General features: G+C 36.8%; 1 protein-coding gene across 3 annotated transcripts; it reads left to right on the forward strand.

The window, feature by feature from the left end:
* Positions 1–293: 293 nt before the first annotated feature.
* On the forward strand, positions 294–27,642 carry MARCH5 (membrane-associated ring finger (C3HC4) 5). Of its 3 annotated transcripts, none has more exons than XM_014531571.1 (6): positions 294–419; positions 806–1,008; positions 17,787–17,917; positions 25,942–26,125; positions 26,251–26,417; positions 26,863–27,642. In XM_014531571.1, the coding sequence occupies exons 3-6, from the start codon at positions 17,861–17,863 to the stop codon at positions 26,977–26,979; spliced, it is 525 nt and encodes a 174-aa protein (XP_014387057.1). In that variant the 5' UTR covers positions 294–419; positions 806–1,008; positions 17,787–17,860; the 3' UTR covers positions 26,980–27,642. The 3 variants fall into 3 exon arrangements, with proteins under 3 accessions (XP_014387057.1, XP_005884104.1, XP_014387055.1); XM_005884042.2 differs by lacking the exon at positions 294–419 and adding an exon at positions 12,505–12,660 and having other exon boundaries at positions 920–1,008; XM_014531569.1 differs by lacking the exons at positions 294–419; positions 806–1,008 and adding exons at positions 6,681–6,745; positions 12,505–12,660.
* The last annotated feature ends 334 nt before the right edge of the window (positions 27,643–27,976 follow it).

A 27,976-nucleotide genomic window follows, 5' to 3' on the forward strand; every position in this document is an offset into this window, starting at 1 on the left:
CTCAGGTGAGGATTTAAAAAATGGACTTCTCTGATTGGCATATGTGATTGAACCTTTAAAAAAGAAAACATCTCATACTTCTAAACTTCAAGTGTAATAAATATAACTCAAAAGGAAAACCAAATCATACCTATAATGGAATCATGTAGGCCCAATTTATCATGTCATTATCCTAAAACAATTTATCCTGATGTCTTCATTTCTTCTTCCCTTTTGCTTTTTGTGTGTGTGTGTGTGTGTGTGTGGTTTTTGTTTGTTTGTTTGTTTGTTTTTTAATTTAACCATCTTTCTCTTTTCTTATAGTTATGCTTTACCAGAAAGAAATGGGCGGGGGTTTTCCCTCAGTTGAAAATTGAATGAGACCATGTGTGAAATCACTTGTACAATACTTTAGTTTTCCAAGTTCAAGAGGTTAAAAGGTTAGTGTTGAAATGGGGGGAAAACTGAATTTCACATACTTCTGTGCTTACCACTCATCAAAGAATTATTAAGTCTTATAACACAAAAGCAGCCTGTGGCTTTGCTTCCACTGGTTCATGACAGAACATAAATCACTAGAAAGATGGAGGGAATTACATAAAAACAAAATTCAGAAAACAATGATTCTGCAGATGAATTCAAGGAAAACCAGAAAAAGAAGCTATTCTTACTGGAAATGTTTTGATGGTTTTGTCTCCTCAGTCTTTTAATGTAGAATAGAGGTTCTATAATACCATAGTAGGGTCATCCCATTAAGTGAGGGCTGCAGTGGAGAGAAAGTTGGGGTCTTAAAGATAATGTCATTATTTTCTCTTTTAATTTACAGAAGTTGCTGGGTGTGTTTTGCCACTGATGAAGATGATAGAACTGCTGAATGGGTGAGACCATGCAGGTGCAGAGGATCTACAAAATGGGTGCACCAGGCTTGTCTACAGCGCTGGGTGGATGAAAAACAAAGAGGAAACAGTACCGCCAGAGTGGCATGTCCTCAGTGCAATGCTGAATACTTAATAGTTTTTCCAAAGTTGGGTAAGAAGATCCTTAAAAGCAATGCAGATATAAATGATGTTATTATACATAATTCTGTGCTCTCGGGTTTATTTTAAAGTGAGCCATCTCTGCTTTTTTGTGAATTTCTTACTCTTTTTCTATTGTTTACTCTAAATGTCAGGCATTTATTTGTTTTGTTAACAGTTTACATTATCCTTAATATATCCCCAGATCCATTCATTAGTTTGTGCATTAAATGTTTTCATTTGGTTGAGTGGATAAAGAACTTGGACCTTAACCTTGTGGATAAAATCAAATAACAAAGCTATAATAAAAAGCTGACTAAAGAGCCTCATTCTCTGGAGACTATTGATGTAGAAAAAGAAAACAATAGTGTTTTTTTCTAATACTTATTCTTAATTCAATATTAAGGAATAAAAGTAGAGAAATTAAAGATTTAATAAACGACAATATTAAACATATTAAACTCATCTTTGGAATCTATTTATGTGGTTATCTTGCATGAAAGTTGCTTTCCTTTTTCTGCAAATTGGTGAGCAGGGAACAACCAAAAGTCGTTTTAGCATTGAAAAAAAGTATAGCGGACTGTTGAAAGGAAGCAGTAACTAACACTGATATTTAGTTAGCATGTTCCATTCCAGCCATGTGTTTATGAACTGGTATCTTTTTCCTCATTTGATGTTAATGCCATGCCAATTGTAAACATTTTTAATATCCTTGGCTGTAATCAAGAGGTATATGAAGACAATTTGGTTCTGAGAAGGTCAGAAGAAAATAATGACTTTTGGGGGAGTAAGTTCAAGGAGAAATTGGAATTATTAGATATGTTGCTTTTTCTAGGTGCTATACATATTGAAATCAGACCCATTTTTTTAAAATATATTTTATTGATTTTTTACAGAGAGGAAGGGAGAGGGACAGAGAGTTAGAAACATCAATGAGAGAGAAACATCGATCAGCTGCTTCCTGCACACCCCCCACCGGGGATGTGTCCGCAACCAAGGTACATGCCCCTGACCGGAATCGAACCCGGGACCTTTCATTCCGCAGGCCGACGCTCTATCCACTGAGCCAAACCGGTTACGGCCAGACCCATTTTTTTTTAATGGGGCAATAAAAATGAAGTGCTTTTATAATGTGAAAAGTTTAATAATAAGGGCAAACAAAATTTCCATTATTGTCTATTTCTCTAGAATAATGCATAAGAAGAAAGGCTAGCTTCCTATGAAAGGAAAGTAGCATAGTAGAGAAAGTAGTGTTTCTCAGACATTTAGATGTGTCTTCGTGCATTCCACTGATTTAGAGAAAGTAAACTCAAAAGAGTAATCCAAAAATTTTTATTATAATATCAGAGCAGTGTTTTACATAATTTATTGGGGAAAACAATTACTGCTGCAATCTTTAACTACATTGATATCTCGCTCACTAAAGTCAAAGTTAAGGTTTCATATTTAACTGTGTCTTTTCTTACTCTTTAGTTCTACTAAATTAGGTGTCTTTAACTGGTTTTGGTATGGGGGTAATAATAATGGCCTCATAGAACAAGTTGGGAAGTGATCTCACATTTTTTGTGAAGAGTGTGTGAAAGATTGGTGTTAATTCTTTAAATGTTTGATGACAGTGAAGCTCTCTGGTCCTGGCCATTCTTTATAAGGAGTTGTTTTTTTATTATTATTATTACTAGTTTAATCTTTTTACTTATAGGTCTATTCAGATTTTCTATATTTTCTTGAGTCTGTTTTGGTAGTTTGTGTCTTTCTAGGAATATGTCCATTTTATTTAGCTTATCTAACTTATAGGAATATAATGGTTCATAGTATTCCTTTATAATCCTTTTTATTTCTGTAAGGTTGGTACTGTATTAATGTTCCCTCTTTAGTTCATGGTTTTAGTAATTTGAATCTTCTGTCTTTTTTTTCTTGGTCAACCTAGCTAAAGTTTTGTCAATTTTATTGGTCTTTTCAGACTCAACTTTGGTTTTATTGATTTTCTCTTTTTTTATTTTCTATTTCATTTATTTCCACTCTAATAGTTTCCTTCCTCCTGCTTGGTTTGGGGTTAGTTTGCTTTTCTTTTTCTGGTTTTTTAAAGGTGGGAGTTTAGATTATTGGTTTGATTTTTTTAATAGATTTTATTTTTTTAGAGCAATTTTAAGTTCACAGCAAATTGAGAGGAAGGTACAAAGATATCATATACTAGAGGCCTGGTGCATGAAATTTCATGCACTGGGGGGAGGGTCCCTCAGCCCAGCCTGCATTCTCTCGCAGCCCACTACTCCTCACTCCTTACCACCCGCCTACAGCAGAGGCAGGAGAGGTTCCCGCCACTGCCGTTGTACTCACCAGCTGTGAGCCCGACTTCTGGCTAAGCGGCGCTCCCCCTGTGGGAGTGCACTGACCACCAGGGGCGGCAGCTCTTGTGTTGAGTGTCTGCCCCCAGTGGTCAGTGTGCATCATAGCGACCAGTCGTTGTGCCATTCGGTTGATTTGCATATTAGGGTTTTATTATATAGGATACTCTCTGCTTCCTCACATTCATAGCCTCCTCCATTATCAACCCTTTTCGCCAGAGTGATACATGTGTTGCAATTGATGAACCTATATTGGCACGTCATTATTAGTCCATTGTTTATATTAAGATTCTTTATTGGTGTTGTACATTCTATGGATTTGGACACATGTGTAATGACATGTATCTACTTTTAAAGTATAATACATAGTGTTTTCTCTGTCTTCATATTTTTTGCCTTTTTCAGAATGTCATATAGTTGGAATCATATAGTATATAGCCTTTCAGATTGGCTTCTTTCAGTTAGTAATAAATATTTAAAGTTTCTCCATGTCTTGATAGTTCGTTTCTTTTTAGCACTGAACAATATTCCATTATCTGGATATACCACAGTTTATTTATCCATTCACCTACTGAAGGACCACGTAGTTACTTCCAAATTTTTACAGTTACGAGAAAAGCTGCAGTAAACATCTGTGTGCAAAGTTTTTGTGTGTTTTTTGTTGTCAGTCCTCACCTGAGGATATTTTTTTCATTGATTTTTTAGAGAGAGAGGGAGGGAGGGGGAGAGAGAGGGAGAAATATAGATGTGAGAGAGACACATCAACTGGTTGCCCCCACATGTTCCCTGACCAGGGCTGGGAATCAAACCCGAGACCCTTTGGTCTGCAGACCAATGCTCCAACCACAAAGCCAAACCTACCAGGGCACGTGTGCAGGTTTTTGTGTGGACTTAAGTTTTCAACTTATAAATACCAAGGAACATGATTGCTGGATCGTATGGTATGAGTATGTCTAGTTTTGTAAAAAAAAACTATCAAAATGTCTTTTAAAGCAGTTGTATATTTTGCATTCCCACCAGCAATGAGTTCCTGTTGCTTTATATCTTTTTCACATTTGGTGGTGTCAGTGTTTTGGATTTTAGACATTTGGTGATATCTGTCTTCTTTAATGAGGTGTCTGTTAAATCTTTTGAAATTTTTAAAAATCAGGTTATTGCCAAAACCGGTTTGGCTCAGTGGATAGAGCGTCGGCCTGCGGACTGAAGGGTCCCAGGTTCGATTCCGGTCAAGGGCATGTACCTGGGTTGCGGGCACATCCCCAGTAGGAGATGTGCAGGAGGCAGCTGATCGATGTTTCTCTCTCATCCATGTTTCTAACTCTCTATCTCTCTCCCTTCCTCTCTGTAAAAAATCAATAAAATATATTTTAAAAAAAAAATCAGGTTATTTTCTTGTTGAGTTTTATGTGTTCTTTGTATATTTTGTATAACAGCCTTTGATCTGGTATATCTTTTGTAAATATTTTCTCCCAGTCAGTAGCATTTCTTCTCATTTTCTTGATCTTTCTTCTTTTTTAAAGTAGTTATTTACAGCTCTAAATTTCTAAGGACCGCTTAGATTTCTTTTTTAACCTGTTGATAAATTTCCCAAATGTCATTCTGTTTGATTTCTAATTTCATTCCATTGTGATCAAAGAACACACTTCTTCTGTCCTTTTAAATATATTAAGGCTTGTTTTATTGGTCTAACATGATGAATGTTCCATGTGTGCTTGAGAAGAAGGTATATTCAGCTATTGTTGGAAGGAGTGTTTTATAAATATCTAGTTGGTTCATAGTATTTTCAAGTCCTCTATTTCCTTGTGGCTCTTTTACCAACCCTTTGTTGAAAGTGGGATATAAAGTCTTCCACTTTAGTTAATTATCTATTTCTCCAATTCCTCCCATTTTTTGCTTCATTCATTTTGGGCTTTGTTGTTAGGTGCATATATTTTCCTAATTGTTTTATCTTTTTTCTTTTCTTTTTCTTTTTTTTTTTTTTAGTTCTATCTTGATGGATTGTTCCTTTTACCAATATAAAATGTCCTTCTTTGTTTCTACTAACAGTTTTTGTCTTTGAGTTGATTTTAACTGTAAAATTGACTTAAAGTGTAGGCACTCCCTCTCTCATGTCTTAATACATTAGTGGTAAATTCTTAGGTTACTTTCAAGTGAAATTTTTATTACAGTTTTGTTATTTCTTTATTGTTGTTCTCAATTTAAAATTATGTATAGAGTTGAAAATAACTAACAATCACCCTCAAAAAATGGTTGTAAGCCCAGCCGGCGTGGCTCAGTGGTTGAGCGTTGACCTAAGAACCAAGAGGTCACAGTTTGATTCACAGTCAGGGCACATACCTGGGTTGTAGGCTCAATCTCCAGTGGGGGCCTGCAGGAGGCAGTAGATCAATGATTCCCTCTCATCATTGATGTTTTTATCTCTCCCTCTCCCTTCCTCTCTGAAATCAATAAAAACATATTTAATAATAATAATAAAGTAGAACAAAAGTGTGTGACAACCTTGATTATAACACAATTAAAAGATTTGCACAATAGACCTTCCTTCCCCTGGCTGCCGGCACTGGTTTTCCTCCGGCACCTGGGACCCAGGCCTTTGGTCCGGCCGCAGCAGAGAAGCCAAGTCTTGAGGCTAGGCTTCTCCGCTCTGGCCATAGCGAGGCTTGGCTTCTCCACTGTAGCCGCAGCAGAGAAGCCAAGCCTCTTCAGTCTTAAGTCATCTTCAGTCTTCGCTCCACGCCTGCGTATGCAAATTACTGCCATCTTTGTTGGGTTATTTTGCATACTCATCCTGATTGTCTTTGGGGCATAGCGGAGTGATGACCAATTTACATATTTCTCTTTTATTAATGTAGATATTTTAAATGGTTGTAAAATGTTAAGTGGAGTGTTAAGCTTGGAAAGGAAAGATATTCAGTAGGGATAATGGAGTGGTTCTTAGGAGAAACTTTTCTTTAAAAGTTTAGCAAACAGAAATAATAGTTACAATTTTATTCATTTTATTTTACAATAATATTAATAATATTAACAGGGAGCTCCACCTAGTGTGACTTAGTTGGTTAGAGCGTCATCCTGTGGACCAGAGGGTTCCGGATTCCATTTCTGGTCAGGGCACATACCCAGGTTGCAGATTCAACCCCCTTTTTGGAGCATGTGCAGAGTCAGTCTCTCTCTCTCTCTCTCTCTCTCTCTCTCTCTAAAACCAATTAAAAAATAATAATAGTGATATCAATAGCTATTATTTTCTAACAGTCCGCTACTATTTGCCAGACACTATATTTTGGTCACTTTGCCTATATTGCTTTATTTAAGCCTCTCAAAAGCATAGTAGATATTGTTTCTTATTTTACAGATAAGAAAAACAGAGTCACCAAATTTATTTAATGGAAGCCCATGGGCTTTTAGCAAGTAAGTGAAGGAGCCAGGATTTTAAATTGCTAAATTTCTTGTTACTCTCACTCAGTGAGACTGCTACCAGGCCACATATGAATAAGAAGTAGTTTTATGTACCATAAAAGGAAGTAGGGATAATGTTAATTTGAATATCTTTTAGATACTATTAATGAATAATATGGATGGTGTACTCTTTTCTTTGTCTTGATATTTGCCCTGCTGGAAATGGAAAGGAATAACAAATATGTGAAACAAAATGTGCAGCAACTACAATATCTCATAATCAGTATTTCCTTTAACTATTTTAAATGTTTGAGTTTACTTTATGTATTTTCCCTCCAGATAATGCATTCACATGGACCAAAATTCAATGAAAAGTCTTTTTACCGGGCCTTCCAGCCATGATGCCAAGTACTTTTCTTGTTACAAATCTCTGGTGTTTTATTCTAGGGTGTTTCTCTTTTCTCTCTCCCTCCCCTCCTTCCCTGTCTTCCTCCCTCACTCCCTCCCTACACACACACACACACACACACACACACACACACAATCTGCAAACTTTAGGGTAGAGTTAAAAGAACAAACAGTGGAAAGGGAAATAAATACCCAGAGATTGGTTAGGTCTCATTGATGAGATTTTGAGTTGGTTGTGTGTTTTTTGCAGAATATTTCATAGATGGTCCTTTGTACTTATTACATCACAACATGAAGCATATAATGTACACTTGTCATACAAAGAAGAGACATTATAATTAACACCTCAGAAATACAAAGGATCATAAGAGACTTTTTTTTTAACAATTATTTGCCAACAAATTGAATAACCTAGAGGTAAAGAATAAATTCCTAGAAACATACAACCTGCCAAGACTAAATCATGAAGAAATCGAAAATGTGAACAAAACAATAACAAATAAGGAGGTCATAAACCTCCAACAATGAAAAGCCCAGGACCACATGGTTTCACTGGTGAATTCTACCAAACTTTTAAGGAAGAATAAATGCCAGTTCTTCTCAAACTGTTTAAAAATTGAAGAGGAGAAAATACTGCCAAACTTATTTTATAAGTCCAGCATTACCCTGATACCAAAACCAGATAAGGACACTACAAGAAAACTACAAGCCAATATCCCTGATGAATATAGATGGGAATTCTCAACAAAATACTAGTAAACCAAATTCAACAGCACATTAAAAGGATCATACATCATGGTGAGGTGGAATTTATACCTGGAATGCAAAAATGGTTTACTACAGCCCTAGCCGGCTTGGCTCACTGGATAGAGCATCACCCTGTGGACTGAAGGGTTGCAGGTTCGATTCCGGTCAAGGGCATATGCCTGGGTTGCAGGCTCGATCCCCAGTGGGGGGGCATGCAGGAGGCAGCAGATCAGTGATTCTCTCTCATCATTGATGTTTCTATCTCTTTCTCCCTCTCCCTTCCTCTCTGAAATCAATAAAAATACATTTTTTTAAAAAAATGGTTTACTACAAATGAATGAATGTGATACACCACATTAACAGAATGAAAGATGAAAATTATATTATTATCTAATAGATGAAGAAAAAGCAACAAGTTGGGAATAAAAGGAACACTTCAACATAATAATGGCCACATATGATAAATCCATGGCTAAACATCATACCCAACATTGAAAGATCAAAAGCTTCTCCACCAAGATCAATAAGACAAGGGGCATCCATTTTCACACTCCTATTCAACATAGTACTGGAAGTCTTAGCCAGATCAAATAGGCAAGAAAAAGATATAAAAAGCATCCAAATCAGAGAGAATGAAGTAAAATTGTCTTTGTTTGCAAATAATATGATCTTATATGTAGAAAATCCTAAAGACTATTCCTCCCACCCCACCCACCCAAAAAAAACAAAAAAAAACTTGTTAGCCTGGCTGTGGTGGCTCAGTGGTTGAGCGACAACCTATGAACCAAGGGGTCATCAGTTCGATTCCTGGTCAGGGCACATGCCCAGGTTGTGGGCTCGATTCCCAGTAGGGGACCTGCAGGAGGCAGCCAATCAATGATTCTCATCATTGATGTTTCCATATCTCTCTCCCTTTCTCTCTCTAAAAGTCAGTAAAAACATTTTTTTAAAAAAAGGTGTCTTTCACATTAAAAAAAAAAAACTTGTTAGAACCAATAAGCTAATTTAGTAAAGTTGCAAGATACAAAATCAACATACAAAAATCAGTTGTATTTCTATATACTAACAATAAGTTATCTGAAAAATAAATAAAGCCAGTTCACATAATATCAAAAGAAATAAAATGCTTAGGAATAAAACAAAGTTACAAGACATTGATACAAGAAATGAAGAAGACACAAATGGACAGATACCCCATATTCATGGATTAGGAAAAATTAATGTTAAAATGTTCATTCTACCCAAAGTCATATATAGATTCAATATAACCCCTATTGAAATTCCAATGGCATTTTTCACAGAAGTAGTAAAAATAATCCTAAAATTTATATGGAACCACAAAAGAACTCTATTAGCCCAACCAATCTAGAGAAAAAAGAACAAAGCTGGAGGCATGACACTTTCTGATTTCAAACTATAAAACTACTAGAGGCCCGGTGCACAAAATTCATGGGAGGGTGGGGGGTTCCCTTCAGCCCAGTCTGCATCCTTTCCAATCTGGGACCCCTTGGGGGATGTCCAACTGCTGGTTTATTGGGCCTAAACCGGCAGTCGGACATTCCTCTCACAATCCTGGACCACTGGTTCCTAATAGCTCACCTGCCTGGCCGGCCTGGTTGCCCCTCACTGCCTCTGCATGCCGGCCTGGTCGCCCCCAACTGCGCCCCCCCGCCAGCCTAGTCACCCCACGCAGCCTGCTTGTTCAGTCGTTTGGTCGTCCCTCACTAACCCCCCCTGCCGGCCTGGTCGTAGGCAGCCATCTTGTGAGGGCTATTTTTCATATTACCTCTTTATTATATAGGATATTACAAATCTCTAGTAATCAAAACAATGTGGTACTGGTATAAAAACAGATACAAAGGCCAGTGGAGCAGTATTGAGAGCCAAGAAATAAACCTGTGCATATGTGTTCAACTAATATTTGAAAAGGGAGCCAAGAATACTCGGTGAGGAAAGAAAGTTTCTTCAATAAATGGTGTTGGGCAAACTGGCTATTCACATACAAAAGAATTAAATTGGACCTCTATCTTATACCACTCATAAAAATTAAGAATGGATTAGTGACTTAAATTTAAGACATGAAATTAAAACTTCTAGAGAAAAAGAGAGAAGCTTTTGACATTGGTCTTAGTAATGAGTGTTGGATATACACCAAAAGTACAAGTACCAAAAGCAAAAATAAATAAGTGGGACTACGTCAAACTGAAAAGCTTCTGCACAGCAAAATAAGCAATCAGCAAAATGGAAAAAGCACCCTTTGAAATAGGTAAAGATATTTGCAACTCATATAACTCAATAGCAAAAACACACACACACATACACAATCATTAAAAAATGGACAAAGGACTTGACTAGACATTTTTTCCAAAGAAGTCATACAGATTGCCAACCAGTGTATGAAAAGATGCTCGACATCACTAATCATCAGAAAAATGCACATCAGCTACTCTTTCAAAAACAGTAAACTAAGTTAATAAGCATAATAGAACTCTGATCTAAGATGTATGTTTGAGAACAAAACTGGTATAAAAACAAAACTTTCGGGAAATTCTCATGTAGGAAATAAAGGATAGATCCTTTTTGCTTAAAGGTCTGGGACAAGGAAGAGGAGGAAAATTCATGGAGCCAGGAAATCTTGATTGTTACTGCATAACACTAAGTACTCTATTAAGAGCTTCTTTTACTTTATGTTAATTTTCGCAAAAACGTAGATATCTTCATTGAACAGATGCAGAAATTAAGGTCTGGAAATATCAGTTTGTCCAGATTCACACAGCAGACCCTACATAATCCTTACCCACGTTGTTATGTTGCCTTCTAAGGAGTCTAATAGGAGCTCCTGTAATGAAAATGAAACCGTAATGTCAGGTTGACTTTCCTTGAGGTTATGGTTAAGCTGAACTTTATGATACCCTTGGTTATTCTCTAAGAAGTAGTTTTCCTTACTAATAAAAGTAATTATATTATCATAATAGAAAACTTGAAAACTGTAGGTATGTTTAAAGAAAATGACTAATTTTTTATGTAGTAATTAATATTGTCATCTCTTTTTTTGGTGTTTCTTTCATTACGCTTTGAACTTTTTCAGCTTTTCATTTTGAAGTTCAAAGAATTGAATATCTTAGGTATGGTTTTCTACAAAAAGCAGACGAAACTTGTCTGTCTTCTAATAAGTTTTAGTGTTTCTTGATCCTTTCCTAACTTAACTCCTATATTAAGCTTCTCTAGATTTGATACTTATTCTTTCTTTGTATTCCGCTTTGGATACGAAATCTTGTGGATTCTATTCTATTTTATTCTGACTTTAAATCTGTTATAAGATTAGTTTTCTCTAACTAGCTCTTTTATATTGTGTCTTCTTCTTCAAAGATCTGGTCAAGGTTTCTATCAAATAACCCCCACCTTACTGGTATACCAACTTTTAAAAAATATATAAGCCTTTTGAATAAAGTTGTTTAGCTAGTTAAAGGTCTTTTAGCATTCTCCCTCCCCAGATTATCAACTTCAAGTCTAGGTTAAGATTCACTTCTGTTCATTAGTAAATACATATGGCAATTTAAAAACTCTTTAATCTTAATATTTCATTAACATGTATCTGTATAGTTTGTACCATACTATCATACATTATTAACTTTGCCTTAAAATTTTTCAGTTGTTTAATGTGAATTTATTGTTTGTCCCTAACTAGATTATAGGCTCCTTGGAGGCAGAGGCCTTTATTTTAATACACAGTAAAATATTATGTGTACAATAGGTGCTTAATAAGTACTTAGTAGTTGACCTTATAACCCACAAATATGCTATGGGCTATTCTACTCTAAGGATAAATTTAAGTTTTCCCTTGGCACAAACTGTAATTATAAAAGAACTGCTATGATGGTCTTTAGTTACTGTTCATGGTAATAAGCTATGTATATACACATGGAGGAATAGTACTCATTTGCTTTGACTCTGGATCTTTTATTCTTCAAGCTTGTTTGGTTTTTGTTTTGTTTTGGGAGATTTTTGATCAAGTATTAGATTAGTTTTCTAAAAAATTGTCCAAGAACAACATATCCTTTCTTCCTGTTTACAGTCTGATGACTAACTTGTTATCAAGCAATGTAACTTAGCAGGGTGTTTGTTCTTACATAAAAATGGTCAACTCTCAACCTACAAGTAGAGCAGTCAAAGATGAAACTTACATAAGCTTGTCTGAGGCTTCTTAGACCTCACCTCCAAAGTCAAGTTTAAAAACAGTGTTGAATGCTAGGGAAAGAGTTAAAACTCTTTACTGTCCCATGAGGATTCCCACATACTTTTAATTGAGTTGGTTGCTGTGATAATTATTTCATGTCCTCAATGAAATCCACATTTGTTGATTTGGGACCATATAATTAATACCTTTTTTAAAAAATTCTTTTTTAACAATGGATTGAGTCAAATACTTGCCCCAGTGCTACAGCTAGTTCCTATGCCATTATATTCTGGTGCTCTGTAGAACAGGCCAAAGTGCCCTGATGTACTGCCAAGTACCATGTGCTGAAATAGCTGTGGCCTAGAGAGTCCTGAGAGTGATGCCAATCATCATCAAAAAGCAATTTTTAAGCACCTATCTGTACATGGTTCTATCCTAGGCACTGTACAAAACGAGTTAAACAGACATGGCCCCTGCCCCCTGGGAGTTTTCAGTCTAAGATGATGCTGACATGGACAGACATAAAGGATATTGAGACAACTGAACAAACATTGAACAAGAACATAAAGTACTAACATTATGCACAAGCAAAGGGGTAAGTGCATTTTGTGGAATAGTGTGTAAAGGAAGCCTCTTGGGACATAAACAGGGTGGGTAGAGCAATTAAGTCAATCAACCTCTATCAGGTTAGGTTAGTTTTCACTGGGTAGTTGGGTTTGCATACAGACTCAATCAAAATAGAGACAGGACATTCCAGAAACAGAGTGCAACAAAAAGAAGACTTGGAGCAAGAAGAGAAGTTTAAACCTATATTGTTGGACTCTTGGCCTCCCAAACTTGCAGTTCTGAATGGTTCTGAATCTGAAAGTAAGGCTGATGTTTTGACTTAGCAAGTTGGCATTTAAGTTGAGTCAGGGCAAAATGGTTTTTTCAATGCAAAGGAAAAAATACCACCACAATAAAAACCTGAAAACTTGAGTAGCTTTTTGCTTGTTGATTCTCTTTAAATCATTGGCCACTTAATAGAAATCTTGGAGTTCGTGGGAGCTATAATCTTCTTAATTACCTTATGAATTACCTAAAAATGCTCATTAAATTATGTTCTGTGTTAGAAACTATAGCACTCATAACATAGAAATTATTTTTCAGGAATTGGTCAGGGTATCTGTCCTTGAAAAAGGTCCTAGGAATTCTGGGTCTTATTGTAAGTAGTGCCAGCAGATGTTGAATGCTAAGTATTGCCTGCCCTTAGTTCATTAATTTTGTATCTTCCAAGATATGCCTTTAATACCATTCATACACATAGACTTGAATTTAAATCACAGCTGTAGCAAATCTGTGTTCATAGTGTCTGTCCAATAAAACTCACTAGTACAGTGGTTCTCAACCTTCTGGCCCTTTAAATACAGTTCAAGTTGTGACCCAACCATAAAATTATTTTCGTTGCTACTTCATAACTGTAATATTGCTACTGTTATGAATTGTAATGTAAATATCTGATATGCAGGATGGTCTTGGGCGACCCCTGTGAAAGGGTCGTTTGACCGCCAAAGGGGTCGAGACCCACAGGTTGAGAACCGCTGCACTACTACTTTTTCAGTAGACATGGACTTAGGAGTTTCCCCAGTAGTTCTCAGCTCACTATTTGATGTCGTTCATATCTGAAATGTGAAAATTTGAATTTACCCAAAATATTAGTGTAGTTATTTTCTTTACAAAAGTTTTCTTTTTAATCCTCACCTGAGGATATGTTGTTTAATTGATTTTAGAGAGAAAGGGAGAGAGAAACAATCGGTTGCCTCCCCATACGCACCCCGACCCAGAATCAAACCTACAACCTGTTGGTGCATGGGACAACACTCCAACCAACTGAACCACCCAGCCAGGCCAAAAGCATTTTTATTGTATGAAAGAATTCACAATGGATTTCCTTTTAATTGTCATCCATGTGTAACTACAATACTATTGAAAACATAAGTAGCGAAGCCCACTAAGGCATTAAAAATTCAATGTGCCTTTTTAAAATATTGAAACCTTTTTATGCCCTCACATATTTAATTTATAAAGTATCTGGAGTCATGCCTTTCCTTACTTGCAATAACTCTTTGTGTTGTAATATGACAATAAGAATCTAGTTGCTATTATTATTTCCCTTTTGTGACCCCAAGTCATGGGGTAGTAGCACATGATAAGCTTCCTAATAGGCAGGGTATGATTTTAGGGACTGTCATCCAGAGGACTTCAGTGATTGTTGTTATTCACCAAATATCTTGCTTAGATAATCTTAAATTCTCAGAAATACCTCCTCTGGGTGGCAGCTTATTATTCTAATGGTATATTTACCATTAGACATTTAATCTTTCTTTTAATTATTGAACTAATCTTGGACTAATCTATCTGGAAGAGCCTTGAGAAGTTTAGACAAACTTAAGACAAAGCCTAGACAGAATTTTGTCAGAAAAACTAAGGGCCATAAAATCCAGCCAGTGTCTTCATTTAATCCAGCATATCTTTTGCTTATGAACCAAAGGGTGAGTAGAAATTTTCCAAAATGAAGAGTGAAGATTTTGTTTGCTTTTGCATGTGCAAAAAGAATTCACGCCTAATGATTCAGCAAGAAAATTGAGCTCATTTTGTTAGAACCTGAAATCGTTAAAGGAAAGATATTCAAACATCTCTAAATTGTCTGTGTTCATGACAGATAAAAGTGGTAGTGATGGATTACTTTTTAGAATTATGTTTTTGTCCAAATGGTTGATTGTTTTTTAGGAATTAAATTGCTTTACTACATCAGTAGATAATTCCAAGTATACTGTTAAAAAAGAGGAGGGAAAGAAGTCACATTGGAAGCATGTAGAAACCTCTTTCCATATAAATTCTGATTCTGACTGGTAGGAAATAGTTTTGTAACGGGCTCTGGACAGAATAATGAAAAAGGAAGATCTAAAGATTCTTTTTTGAGCTTTTATTCTAAATCAGGAGTCACTGAACTTTTTTCTGTTAAAAAACATACAGCCATGCTCCAATAAAACTTTATTTACAAAAACAGGCAGCCAGCTGGGCCATAGTTTCCAGCCCCTGTTGTAATATGTGGAAACAGTTAATAAGTACATTAGAGTGTGTTAGTGATAAGTGCTTTGGGAAAAGAAAACTAGAGCAGAGTAATCAAATGGGTAGTATAGTGAGGTGTATGTTGGCAGGGTGGGCGGGCCTCACTGAGATTAAGAAGAAGAAGAATCAGTAAAGAAGACTAAAAAGTTAGTGACTGGTAAGATGGAAAGAAAACCAAGAGACGGTGATACCCTGGAAATGCAGCAAAGAACCATATACTAGTAGTAGGAAGAGAGGGGAATATCTGTCAGCTGTTGCTGATAGGCTAAATAAGAGGAAAGCTGAGATTGGATTTAGCTGTGCACAGGTTATTAGTGACCTTGATGAGCAATTTTGGTAAGTGGGTTCAAGACAGAATTGAATCAGTGAAAACAAAGTAAGTCTTTTGAAGAATTTTGTTGTACATGGAGAAGTGGGGGTGGAGGGAAAGGATCAAGTGAAGAGTTTCTTTAAGATAGAAGAAATAATGACATGTTTGTTTGGAAATCATCCAACAAATAGTAGGGGGAAATGATGTGGGAAAGGAGAGAATTGATGGAGCTGTGGATTTGAGTTGGAGAGGGGATGGGATCTGGTAGATGAGTACATGTGCTGTAGCGTCTGATGTTGTTCTCATGTGGCTTTAGTTTTCTAATTAAAAAAATTATCAGTAGAGAATAGGAGAGTTGAAGTATTGTCTTTAATTTTTAATACCAGCATTTGAGGGATCTTGGTGACTCACTAAAATAACTTTTATTTTTTATTTTATTTTTTTTTAAAATATATTTTATTGATTTTTTACAGAGAGGAAGGGAGAGAGAAAGAGAATTAGAAACATCGATCAGGTGCCTCCTGCACACCCCCTACTGGGGATGTGCCCGCAACCAAGGTACATGCCCTTGCCAGAATCGAACCCGGGACCCTTCAGTCCACAGGCCGACGCTCTATCCACTGAGCCAAACCAGTCAGGGCCTAAAATAACTTTTAAAAATATTTTTTTATTGATTTTGAGAGAGAGAGAGAAACATCGATGTGAGAGTCGAACATCTATCGGCTGCCGCCTGCATGGGAATCAAGCACTGGGCATCTCCCCTGTCTGGGAATCAAACCAGCAACCTTTTAGTACACGGGATTGATGCCCAACCAAGTGACCCACACTGGCCAGAGCTAAAATGACTTCTATTGTGCCTTCTGAGGGAGTTTTAAACTTAACCCAGCAAATTTGCATATTTTAAGGATTAAACCTTACATTATGAGATTAAATAATCATGCATGTAATGCCTGTGGCACAACATTTGGTATCATGTAGATACTCAAGAAATGATAGCTATCATTAGAGGATGTAGAATCCGTATGCACTGAATGCACTAAACTAGGCTTACTTTATCTATTTGGTCCCAAAAGATAATCTTATAATTTTAAATGTTAGGTAAGTTAGAATTTGACAATAGTAAAATAAATATGCTAAATTTAAATCAATAGATCCTTTGGCGTCTCTCCAAATGTTCCTTCTACTTTACAGTGTGGTCTCTCTTTGTGACTTAGTGATATTATTGGCTCCAGTGATCAGGGGGAAGTATTGATCAGAGGCTCCAAAGATGAATGCTTGTTCTTATGCGGTCATTATTTTATCATTTTGCTATGTTAATTTCTTTGTACAGTGCAAATAAATTATTTTTGTGTATAGTATCCTCCTATAGATTGTAAGTTCCCGGAAGGTAGGTAATAACACTTGTACATTTCTAAGAAAATGACTCAAGTAATAGGTTGTATGTAGATGGTATTCAGTAACTTCTGATTACTAAATCAAGGTTTCATAATCCTGTGATTAAACTTAGATATTCAGTTCTAAATTTAGGCCTTGCTCCAATTCAGGACTAAAACCCTTCCACTGCTCTGGAAAATTCTGGAGCCAAATTTTGTTATTGTGCTAAATGGTTGTTAATTAGAATACCTCCAAATATAGCTATCCCAAATAAATTCCAGAGGGAGGTAGTAGTCAAATTTCACAGTTAAGCACATAATAATAGAAGCACAATTGGCACACACAGCTGTTGAAATGCCATAAAAACTGGTGTTATGATAATTAAAAGAAGTTATTAGAGAATAATACTCAACTAATTATAGCATATTGAAAATCAAAGTAAGATAGATTGACTTTGTGTAACTATGAGAAAATAGCCTTAGTTACTTTCACTGGCTGTATCAAGAAAGTAATGATTGAAGTCAAAGAAGTGATACTCTTAGCAAATACTAGAGAATCTAGTTGTGGCCAAGAACTGTTTGGGAAGGGCAAGCTGAAACAGCTATTTCATTCTGTAGTAGCCAATGTAATTATTAAGAGAAGTGAGAGAACTACTTCTTTTATAAGCAGCAACTATGAGGCTTTAATCGGGTTGCTGCTAAAGAAAAAGTTTAAAGGGGCTATATTTAAATTCAGGAAGTAACATTTAGCTATTCATGCAAAAGACTGAGAAATTCTAAATCTATTCAAATCTGGATTTCCATCACATTTATTAAAGTTATTTCTAAAGCATCAGAACAACCATCAGATATATGGGAAACACTGAAAAAGTAATTTTAAAAAATCTGTCCTGTGTTGAAACTTTGCTTGTTTTCTTTGTATCATAGGTCCAGTTGTGTACGTCTTGGACCTTGCAGACAGACTGATCTCAAAAGCCTGTCCATTCGCTGCAGCGGGAATCATGGTTGGCTCTATCTATTGGACAGCTGTGACTTACGGAGCAGTGACAGTAATGCAGGTTCACTATTTTACTTTATTCAATTACATTACCTCTTTTTTCTTTTTTTTTTTTAATTTCAAAGAGGAAGGGAGAGGGATAGAGAAACATCAATGAGAGAGAATCATTGATTGGCTGCCTTCTGCATGCCCCCTACTGGGGATCAAGCCCAAAACCTGGTCATGTGCCCTGACTGAGAATCGAACCATGACCTTCTGGTTCATAGGTCAGTGCTTACCCAGTGAGCAACACCAGCCAGGGCAAGGAGTTTTAAATTTTATTTTGAACAAGTAATAACTTTCTTGTGATCTAAAAATAAGAAAGTATATAAAAAGCTGTTTAGTGTCCAGAATTGCCACAATTTATAACCGGTGTCTTATTGATTAGAAAATTTGTTGCTTCCAGTAACTGTTGATGAAGATTAGAGACTTACATTTTAAGGTTTAGTCCCAGGCCCTTGACTCTTCTCTCTATATCTCGTCCTTAAAGATTTTCAGCTATCATCTCTGGTTTTTTGTGTTCTGATCTATGTCTTTTGCCCTAATCTTTCCTCATATCACTTCTACAATAGCAGCATGACCCTTCTCCTTAAAAAGGACTTCTTATGACCTCACTGTCAATATTATGAAATCAAACTTGTCTTTCTCAATTTAAAACCTAAATTTAGTCCCTATTATAATTTATTTATACTTTTTATTCCTATTGTTATTTTTTCACCTACTCAATTTATAGCCTACATTCTTAGCTTTTAACTTTCTACTACATAGCCCTCCCTATATGCAGTCCACTGACAAAGTCCAAGCAGTTTTCATTTTGATGTCTTACATCTGTGGCTTCCTTTCCACAGTTTTTACCTCATGATTTCTTGTCATTCTCCCATCATAACCTGGATGGCTAAAGGAGCCTCTTGATTAGTTTTCTAACTTCATTTTCTTCTATCAACCTATCCTTTCAAATGAACCTTCCTAAAATAATACCTTCAACATCTTACTTCAAGCTTACCATCTCTTCTGCCTTAAGTACTGCTTCTTAAAAGTAGCACCTAGATTGGTTAAGCATTTCATAAGTAACTCAATAAACACACTTATGTTTATAAATGCTATAATTTGTTTTTCTTTCATATAAATTAGTGCATGGAAGAAAAAGGGAGTTAAAGCAAGTCCTCAAGTAGTGTTTCATTCAACATCATTTTGTTATGTTGATAAGATACTGTAGGAACTTAACTCTTGTTTATATCAATTATCGTATGGTAAAGTTAGTTTCATTATTCATCATTTCAGTTAAAAGTCACAGAACCGCCCTGACCAGTTTTGCTCAGTGGCTAGAGCGTCAGCCTGTGGACTGAAGAGTCCCAGGTTTGATTCTGGTCAAGGGCATGTACCTTGGTTGTGGGCACATCCCCAGTAGGGGGTGTGCAGGAGGCAGCTGATCGATGTTTCTCTCTTCCAACTCTCTATCCCTCTCCCTTCCTCTCTGTAAAAAATCAATAAAATATATATATTTTTTAAAAAAGTCACAGAACCTGCCCTAGCTGGTTTGGCTCAGTGGATAGAGCGTCGGCCTGCAGACTGAAGGGTCCCAGGTTCGATTCTGGTCAAGGGAACATGCCTGGATTGTGGGCTTGATCCCCAGTAGGGGGTGTGCAGGAGGCAGCCGATAGATGATTCTCTCATCATTGATGTTTCTGTCTCTCCCTCTCCCTTCCTCTCTGAAATCAGTAAAAATATATTTTTTTAAAAGTTACAGATCCTGTTGACACCATTAAAGTGAGGACTTACTGTATATATGTAATATTCCAAAAATTGCACATAATCTGTGTATGTCAGGGTCCATAGTAAGCAGCCTTTCTGAAGTTGCTCCATCAATAGCCACGGTGAGACAGTATTAAAAGGCTTCTTCATAAAATCTTGATGACACCCAAAAATCTGGATATAGTCACTGGAATGAATCACAGATAGTAAGATGTCATTTGTGGTGAGTGTGGTGGATAAAGATTGAGAACCACTGATTTGTAAAAGATCCCATTCTCTTAACCTGCTTTGTTATGCAGAGTCCTCCATAGTCTTACTTCATGCTGCTTTGAGAGCCTGTTGGGTTGTCTCCTCCAACCCATCCTTATGTGTTTAGTTATTGTTGTTTTTGTCTCTGTCCTTTGGTTTATGTCCCTGCCTCATACCTGTGCTTCCAATTCCCTCTCTGCTAATTCAAATCTAAACCCTCCTTTCAGGCTTAGTTCAGCCACTTTTTCTCCATAAAACTTGCCCACTGTGGTTTCTTCTTCCTCTGCATTGGTGACATTTTTTATTCCTCAAATGGCAGGTAATTTTGTGCTGACCTACATAAAATTTATATATTTCTTATATAGATTACCTAAGTTATTAACCTTTCCTATATTCAGGCCTTACTTTTCCTGTTAGAAGGTAATTTGCTTGAAAGTAGAGACTATCTTACACACATGTATTCCTATGTAGCATATAACAAAGACTAACACTTTAACATTTTCATGAATATTGATTTTTTATATGATCAGTTCTATCAGGTGTAACAGGATTACTTATTTTCTAACCAATAGATCGTTTCTAATAATGATTATCATTACATCATTAGATCAAGGAAGTTCAGGACAATTCTAGGACTGAGAAAACTTAGAGCAGATTTTACATTATTTAATGTACAAATACATTACAGCTGTATATTTGTTACAGATGAGAAAACTAGGCCCTCTGAGACTGATTTCTCTTAAGACCTAAATGACTATAAGAAATGGGATGGCTCTTTTTGAGAAAAAGACTTTAACTCAATCTTAAAAGATTTTTGATAATTAATGCGACACTTCAACAACAGGAGTCAATTAAGGAATATAGTTTGTATCCTCCAAAAAAGGGCTACTAGTTGTATCATGACATTTTGAACAATATTGGTATGATTCAGTCAAAAAGTTAACACTGAATCTGCGTAAAATATAAAACAAATTGAAAGCCCTGATCCCCAGCCTCAAGGAACATAGTCTAAGACAAGATGGACAAAATGAACAACTGGAGAACAGTTAAATGGTTCCATAAACAATTGTGATGAGCGTAGAAACTACATAAGCAGTATTGTATTCAGTAAAAGTAAAAAATCATTTGAAGTTATGAAAAAGGTAAGTCTTGAGCTGACCCTTGAAGGAAATAATTTGGATTGGTAGAGAGAAGAAATGATATAAGTATAGAGATTAAAATGAACATGATGGTTAATCGTGACAGAAAAGAAAAAATCTTAAAATTATGATAATACACATATATTAGGTGTTATCATTTAGAAATAAACTTTACATGTACTATCTCACATGAAAACATTTTTTTTTTAAGCTCAGAAATGAGAGAGATTTACTGTGGACAGTAGGTAGTACTATGTATTACTGAAGAGCATTAGGAAGACTTTTACCTACTTGAGCATATTTGTTAGGGAATGTGCCATCAGCAGTATTTAGGGTTTTCTCTTTAACACTTTGCTGTTACTTTTCCTTTTGTTCTCTTATTACTATGAAGTAAATCAGATTAAGGAATCACAACTATTCTCTTTATTGTTGAAAGTATTATATGTCCCTTTATTTCCCCCCTTGCCCTCTGAACCCCCTACCCCCAAGCCTTAACTGAGGGACCCCACCGGTGCATGAAACAGTCTTAACTGTTTTTGCCCTTGCTGGTGTGGCCCAGTTGGTTAGAGTGTTGTCCTGTGCACTGAAGGGTCATGGGTTTGATTGCTGGTCAGGGCACATTACCCAAGTTGCAGGTTCCATCCCTGGTCAGGGTGTATATGGGAGGCAACTGATCGATGTTTCTCACATTGATGTTTTTCTCTCTCTCTCTCCCTCCTTCTCTCCATCTCTCCCCCCTTTTCTCCCTCCCTCCCCTTATTCCTTCTTTCTCTCTCTCTAAATCAGTAAAAACATATCCTTGAGTAAGGATTTAAAATAATAATAATCTGCTTATATTTTTTAAAATTTTATTTCTCAATTATAATTTACATTCAATGTTATTTTTGTAAGTTTCAAGTGTACAGCATAGTGGCTGGATGATCGTATACTTTAGATTCTAAAGTTTAGAGAATGGTGTTCCCACCCACCCTGACATTTTCAGTACCCACCTGGCACCATACATCGTTATTGCAATATTACTGACTATATTCCCTATGCTGTACTTTACATCCCCAGGACTATTTTGTTACTACCAATTTGTACTTTTTTTCTTAACATATTTGTATTGATTTCAGAGAGAGGAAAGGAGAGGGAGAGAAATAGAAACATCAATGATGAGAGAGAATCAGCCGCTCCACCCCCATCCCCTGCACATCCCCCACTGTGGATCAAGGCTGCAACCCAACAGTGATCTCCCAGTTCATAGGTCAAAGCTCAACCACTGAGCCACGCACGCCTGCCAGGCCCAATTTATACTTCTTAATCCCTTCACCTTTTTCACCCAGTCCTTCTCCCTCCTCCCCTCTGGCAGCCATCAGACTGTACTGTTATCTCTAAGTCTGTTTCAAAAAAAACAATGTTTTTAAATCTTCCAGCATAAAACCAGAATGTACATGATCATACACAAAGTTTGCTGGTTTTCTATTGACCAAAGTTAAATGAGCCTCATTGCTTAATTCATCTTTTCATTTATTGCCCTTGAGTCTGACAGTAGTAGGTAGTGTACTACAGGTGTTAACACTATTCTATTTTCTTTACGGCATTTATATTTGCCCCCTTGTTTGATTTGGTTGTCTCTCATCTCCAGAAGACATCCGTTTAGCTCACCACTTAACCCCCAGTACCAAGGCCTGTCTCTGGCACATAATCAGAGTTCAGTTGAATGAATGAATGCATGCATGCAAGTGCGCCTGCATGGTGAGCCTTAGCTTGAGCACAAAGCCTCTCTGCTTTAGCTGTAACAGGTGGGACGGTGGGGCTTTGCTCACTGCCCTGTTTCCTTTTTTGTTTCCTCATTTTTAGACAATTGGTTGTAAGGTTTTAACTGCTATCCATGAAGAATAAACATACCTGAATATTCACTCTGCTTTGTGTTTTGTTTTTAATTTTATTATTTAAGGTATTACAAATAGTACATATGTCTTTTTTCTCCCCCATTGACTCCCCCCCCCAACCCCCCACAGTGTCTTGTGTCCACTGGTTGTGCTTATATGCATGCATACAAGTCCTTCAGTTGATCTCTTACTCCCCCAACCCTCCCCTGTCTTCTGCTATAGTTTGACAGTCTGTTCAATGCTTCTTTGCCTATGTATCTATTTTTGTTCAACAGTTTATAATGTCCTTTATATTCCACAAATGAGTGAGATTATGTGGTATTTATCTTTCACGACTGGCTTATTTCACTTAGCATAATGCTCTCCAGTTCCATCCATGCTGTTGCAAATGGTAAGAATTCCTTCTATTTTACAGCAGCGTAGTATTCCATTGTGTAGATGTACCACAGTTTTCTAATCCACTCATCTGCTGATGGGCATTTAGGCTGTTTCCAAATCTTAGCTATTGTAAATTGTGCTGCTATGAACATAGGGATGAATATATCCTTTCTGAATTGTGTTTCTGGCTTCTTGGGATATATTCCTAGAAGTGGGATGACTGGGTCAAATGGCAGTTCCATTTTTAATTTTTTAAGGAAACACCATACTGTTTTTCACAGTGGCTGCACCAGTCTGCATTCCCACCAGGAGTGAAGGAGGGTTCCTTTTTCTCTGCATCCTCTCCAGCACTTGTCGTTTGTTGATTTGTTGATGATAGTCATTCTGGCAGGTGTGAGATGGTACCTCATTGTTGTTTTGATCTGCATCTCTCGGATGATTAGTGACTTTGAGCATGTTTTCGTATGTCTCTTGGCTTTCTGAATGTCCTCTTTTGAAAAGTGTCTATTTAGGTCCTTTGCCCATTTTTTGATTGGATTGTTGATCTTCCCTTTGTTAAGTTGCTTTGTGTTTTAAACCCTAAATTCTAAACAGAATACATAACCCAGCAAACGAATTTTCACATGTGTTTGCTAACACTTTGAGAGTATTTAAATCACATTCAGTTATAACTTTAAAGTGATCATTATATTGAAAATAATAAAATGGTATAAAAATGGAATGTCCTAGAAAAGCATTATAGATAAAGATGGTCTCTTGGCTAATCTACTTTTGCTGCCAGTATTGGATTAGGTTTATGAAATATTTCGAGCCAGACTATTTCATTTTAGAGCAACTCAAGACAATCACCCTTTACATCCAAGATGTGAAGTTGCTAAGTTTCTACCTGGAGACACTGAAGAGTATCAGGTACTGATGCCATGGTTTTTGACCATTTGGAAGAGGCTAGCCTCCTGCCCTTTAATATTATATCTTAGAGAACTTAACCAAGTGCAAGTCTGGGTTATATCCCTGACTGAAATTTTAAAGGCACCTATTTCGGTTCTCTCCACATACTTTTATAAAGTATTTTTACCTGGATGGAGACTGTCTTCCAGAATTTCAGTTTTCCCTGATCATTCTCAGCTTGACCTTATTTCACATCTTGTAGTCCACCTGAAAAAAGGTGCTATAATAGCTGACATAAAGGGCATGTCATTTTTGAAAAAAAAACTCATGAGCTTTCTTTTCTGCGTAGTTTCTAGTCCTCCCTACCTCTTTTCCTTTTGCTCTTTGCCTGTCCTTTTTCCCTCCTTTCAGACTGAGTCCTTTCTGATCCTTTCTTCCTCAAGTGTGATCAGAAAAACTTACGTAGAGTCCTTTACAGTAGTATCCCCCTATCAGGCTGTTGGCCTCACAGTGTGTTACCTGGGTGGGCTTCTGAAGTAGTCTCCCTCCTTCCCCTATTAATTGCCAAGAATAATCCCTCAGATAAATATTTTTAATTTGTGAGCAATTGAAACTTTTGGCTAAAGGGACATCATTTGAGACCTTTAAAAGAGAATTGCCAGGGAAATCGTCTAGTTAAAAATAAGCTCGCCAACAAAGTGGTGGTGTTGAGAGAAGTGTAAGGCTGATTGATCAGCAAGTGGAAAGGATTCTGCTGTGAGGGGAAGTATGGAGATTCACAGATGCCAATTAATCATGTACTTCTTGCCCCATGGCATCTACACCAATTGAGAAATAGCCCTAAGATCCAGAGGAGATGGGAAGTATTATTTTAGTTTTATTTCCCATAAAGAGGGCACTGGAAGTTCTAGATTGGAGACAATGACTGGAACCTGTAGCCAAAACTCCTTACAGCAGTCCCCCAAACCTAGACCTTGGAATTGCATTTTTAGCAGAGTTAGGTGTGGAGAGCAAGCATTTAGCCAACCACAGAGATTTCACTATCCCAGACATCACCAGTGGGGAGAAAGAGCCAAAGAGAAGTGAGTTTTCAGGCTATCTCCTAAGGCAGTGATGGCTAACCTTTTGAGCTTGGCGTGTCAGCATTTTGAAAAACCCTAACTTAACTCTGGTGCCGTGTCACATATAGAAATTTTTTGATATTTGCAACCATAGTAAAACAAAGACATATTTTTGATATTTATTTTATATATTTAAATGCCATTTAACAAAGAAAAATCGACCAAAAAAATGAGTTTGTGTGTCACCTCTGACACGTGTCATAGGTTCACCATCACTGTCCTAAGGTCCTGCCCCTTGCCTGGCTATGCCTACCTCCTAGTTAGGAAGAACAGGAAAACAGATCCTCTGCTAGAAGACAAATACGGCCTAAAATAGCCCAGGCAAACCAAATCAGTTAAGAGGAATGGAAGCAAGAACCAGAAGTCCCCTCCCTCCATTCAAATGTAATCAATGTGGGTCAACCATTTTTAAAACTTGTTGCTATGTAATATGAAATCACTTGGGAGGTTGCCCCCCCCCCACCTTGAACGAGATAATTATTATAAATAAATCTGGACTGATAGCTTTCCAGCTTATTTTTTAAGCTTTTTATTTCTATATTCTTTAGACATTTAGCATTTCCTCTAAAATGAATTGAGCTTGAGCATGCCACATCCCTTCATTAGCTAAGGAAATGATTCTAGCAAATGCTGTCTGTTTCACAGGTTGTAGGCCATAAAGAAGGTCTGGATGTTATGGAGAGAGCTGATCCTTTATTCCTTTTAATTGGACTTCCTACTATTCCTGTCATGCTGATATTAGGCAAGATGATTCGCTGGGAGGATTATGTGCTTAGACTATGGCGCAAATACTCAAATAAACTACAAATTTTGAACAGTATATTTCCAGGTAAGGCCCTGAATTGTGGTGGTAACAAGCATGCCAAATTAATCCTATGGAAGAAACCCTGTATACAAAGGTATTTTCGCTATGCTAATTTTTTGGCACTAATACCCTGCATTTTTTCCCTCTAGGGATTGGCTGTCCTGTTCCTCGAATTCCAGCAGAGGCTAATCCTTTAGCAGATCATGTCTCTGCCACCCGAATTTTATGTGGAGCCCTTGTCTTTCCTACTATTGCGACTATAGTTGGTAAACTGATGTTTAGTAGTGTTAACTCTAATTTACAAAGGACAATCTTGGTAAGATGGCTTTAATATTACCTTTTTAAAGTAACTATACGAAAGAGAATGAATTGTATATTTGTTGTTTTTAAAAAACCAATGAGACTATATAAATATTCTGGGGCTCCTCAATTTGATCCTCACTGTCATGTAATAGCAGTAAAATGGAAAGAGTCCACGGCAGTAGCGCTGGCCTTCCAGAACTGTGCTGTGGGTGACTTCTCTCCCGGGCTATGCAGGAATCCTCAGACCATCCCTCTTGCAGCAAGGTTATGGTGAAGAGCTTCTGCTCTCAGTCAGGCTGCCTGGTTCAACCCTATCACAGATATTGTCTTGCTGAGAAACAAGTTTCTTGACTTCTCTATGCCTGTAGAATAAAGATAGTAATGGTAGCTACCTCAGTAAATTTATTTTGTTTCTCTAAATGTGCATTAGAAAAAGCTAATTTTCCTTTTTATTTTAGGGTGGAATTGCTTTTGTTGCCATAAAAGGAGCATTCAAGGTTTACTTCAAACAGCAGCAATATTTACGTCAGGCACACCGCAAAATTCTAAATTATCCAGAGCAAGAAGAAGCATAAAACTGTGACTTCCTATCGTTCTGCAGTCCTCTCATCCTTATGAGTCTGTTGTGTTGTTTTGATTCCATCATTAATGCACAGTAGTGGAGACTTGTGATAAGCTGCTGCTCTCGTATTTTTAAGAAATAAAATAAAGAAAGCACTTAGGGCCGGAGAACTCCTCTCAGTAATCACGGAACCTAAGGATGTGATTCGTTCTCATTATTCTGTATGTACTTCTTTTATGGCAGTCGTCTGAACCATTACATTAGCATGGGAAACCTGGCTTTGTTCATATTTTCTTCAGACAGAAATGTAAGGATCAACCTGTGCAAATATTGAATGCACATGCTGTTTTATTCAAAGGCCTCTTTTGTACATGTTCATGTTCAGTGTTTTCTTAGAATTGGCAACTCAATGAAGGTACTGAGGACTTTTCTCACTGGCATAATTTGATTACATGTTGTAAACAGGAGTACATGTTAATATGAGGAAATGTAAATTAAATTACTTATAAATAAATAACAAACCAAAAATGTATGTAAACATTTAAATGATTATCTGAACAAATGCGATTTTGTTTTTTTTTTAACCCATGTGATGTCCTCCAAAATGTGTAAGGTAAAAGTTCACAGGGCTTCCAGATCACTTTTTCACTATTAAATATTATTTATATAATGTTGACATCTCATAGTTCTAAATGTAATTTTGACTCATGCAGTCTTAATTACTGTGTGTGTGTGTGTGTGTGTGTGTGTGTGTGTGTGTGTGTGTGAGAGAGAGAGAGAGAGAGAGAGAGAGAGGTGACAGGTCCTTCCATCACTGGAGTAAGGTTTTTAAATCCATATTTCTAGAAATTAGAGCTGCCAGATTATAGTAGTTTGAGCGCAGAGAACGATTTGCAAAAAATTCAATAAAGTTATTTTACTCTTCTCTTTCATTGATTCAGTTATTCAGGTATTTGCTGATCACCTCCTGCTTGCCCAGGCACTATGCTGAGTGCTGTGGGATACAATGG

The sequence above is a fragment of the Myotis brandtii genome, unplaced genomic scaffold (genome assembly GCF_000412655.1).
Source record: "Myotis brandtii unplaced genomic scaffold, ASM41265v1 scaffold810, whole genome shotgun sequence".
NCBI lineage: Eukaryota > Metazoa > Chordata > Mammalia > Chiroptera > Vespertilionidae > Myotis > Myotis brandtii.

What these genes read in the sequence shown, in the direction of transcription:
- MARCH5 (XM_005884042.2), top strand. An exon ending in TTTGAACAGTATATTTCCAG is followed by an intron (nt 26,126 to 26,250) that starts GTAAGGCCCTGA and finishes TTTTCCCTCTAG; the next exon opens with GGATTGGCTGTCCTGTTCCT. An exon ending in ATTTACAAAGGACAATCTTG is followed by an intron (nt 26,418 to 26,862) that starts GTAAGATGGCTT and finishes TTTTTATTTTAG; the next exon opens with GGTGGAATTGCTTTTGTTGC.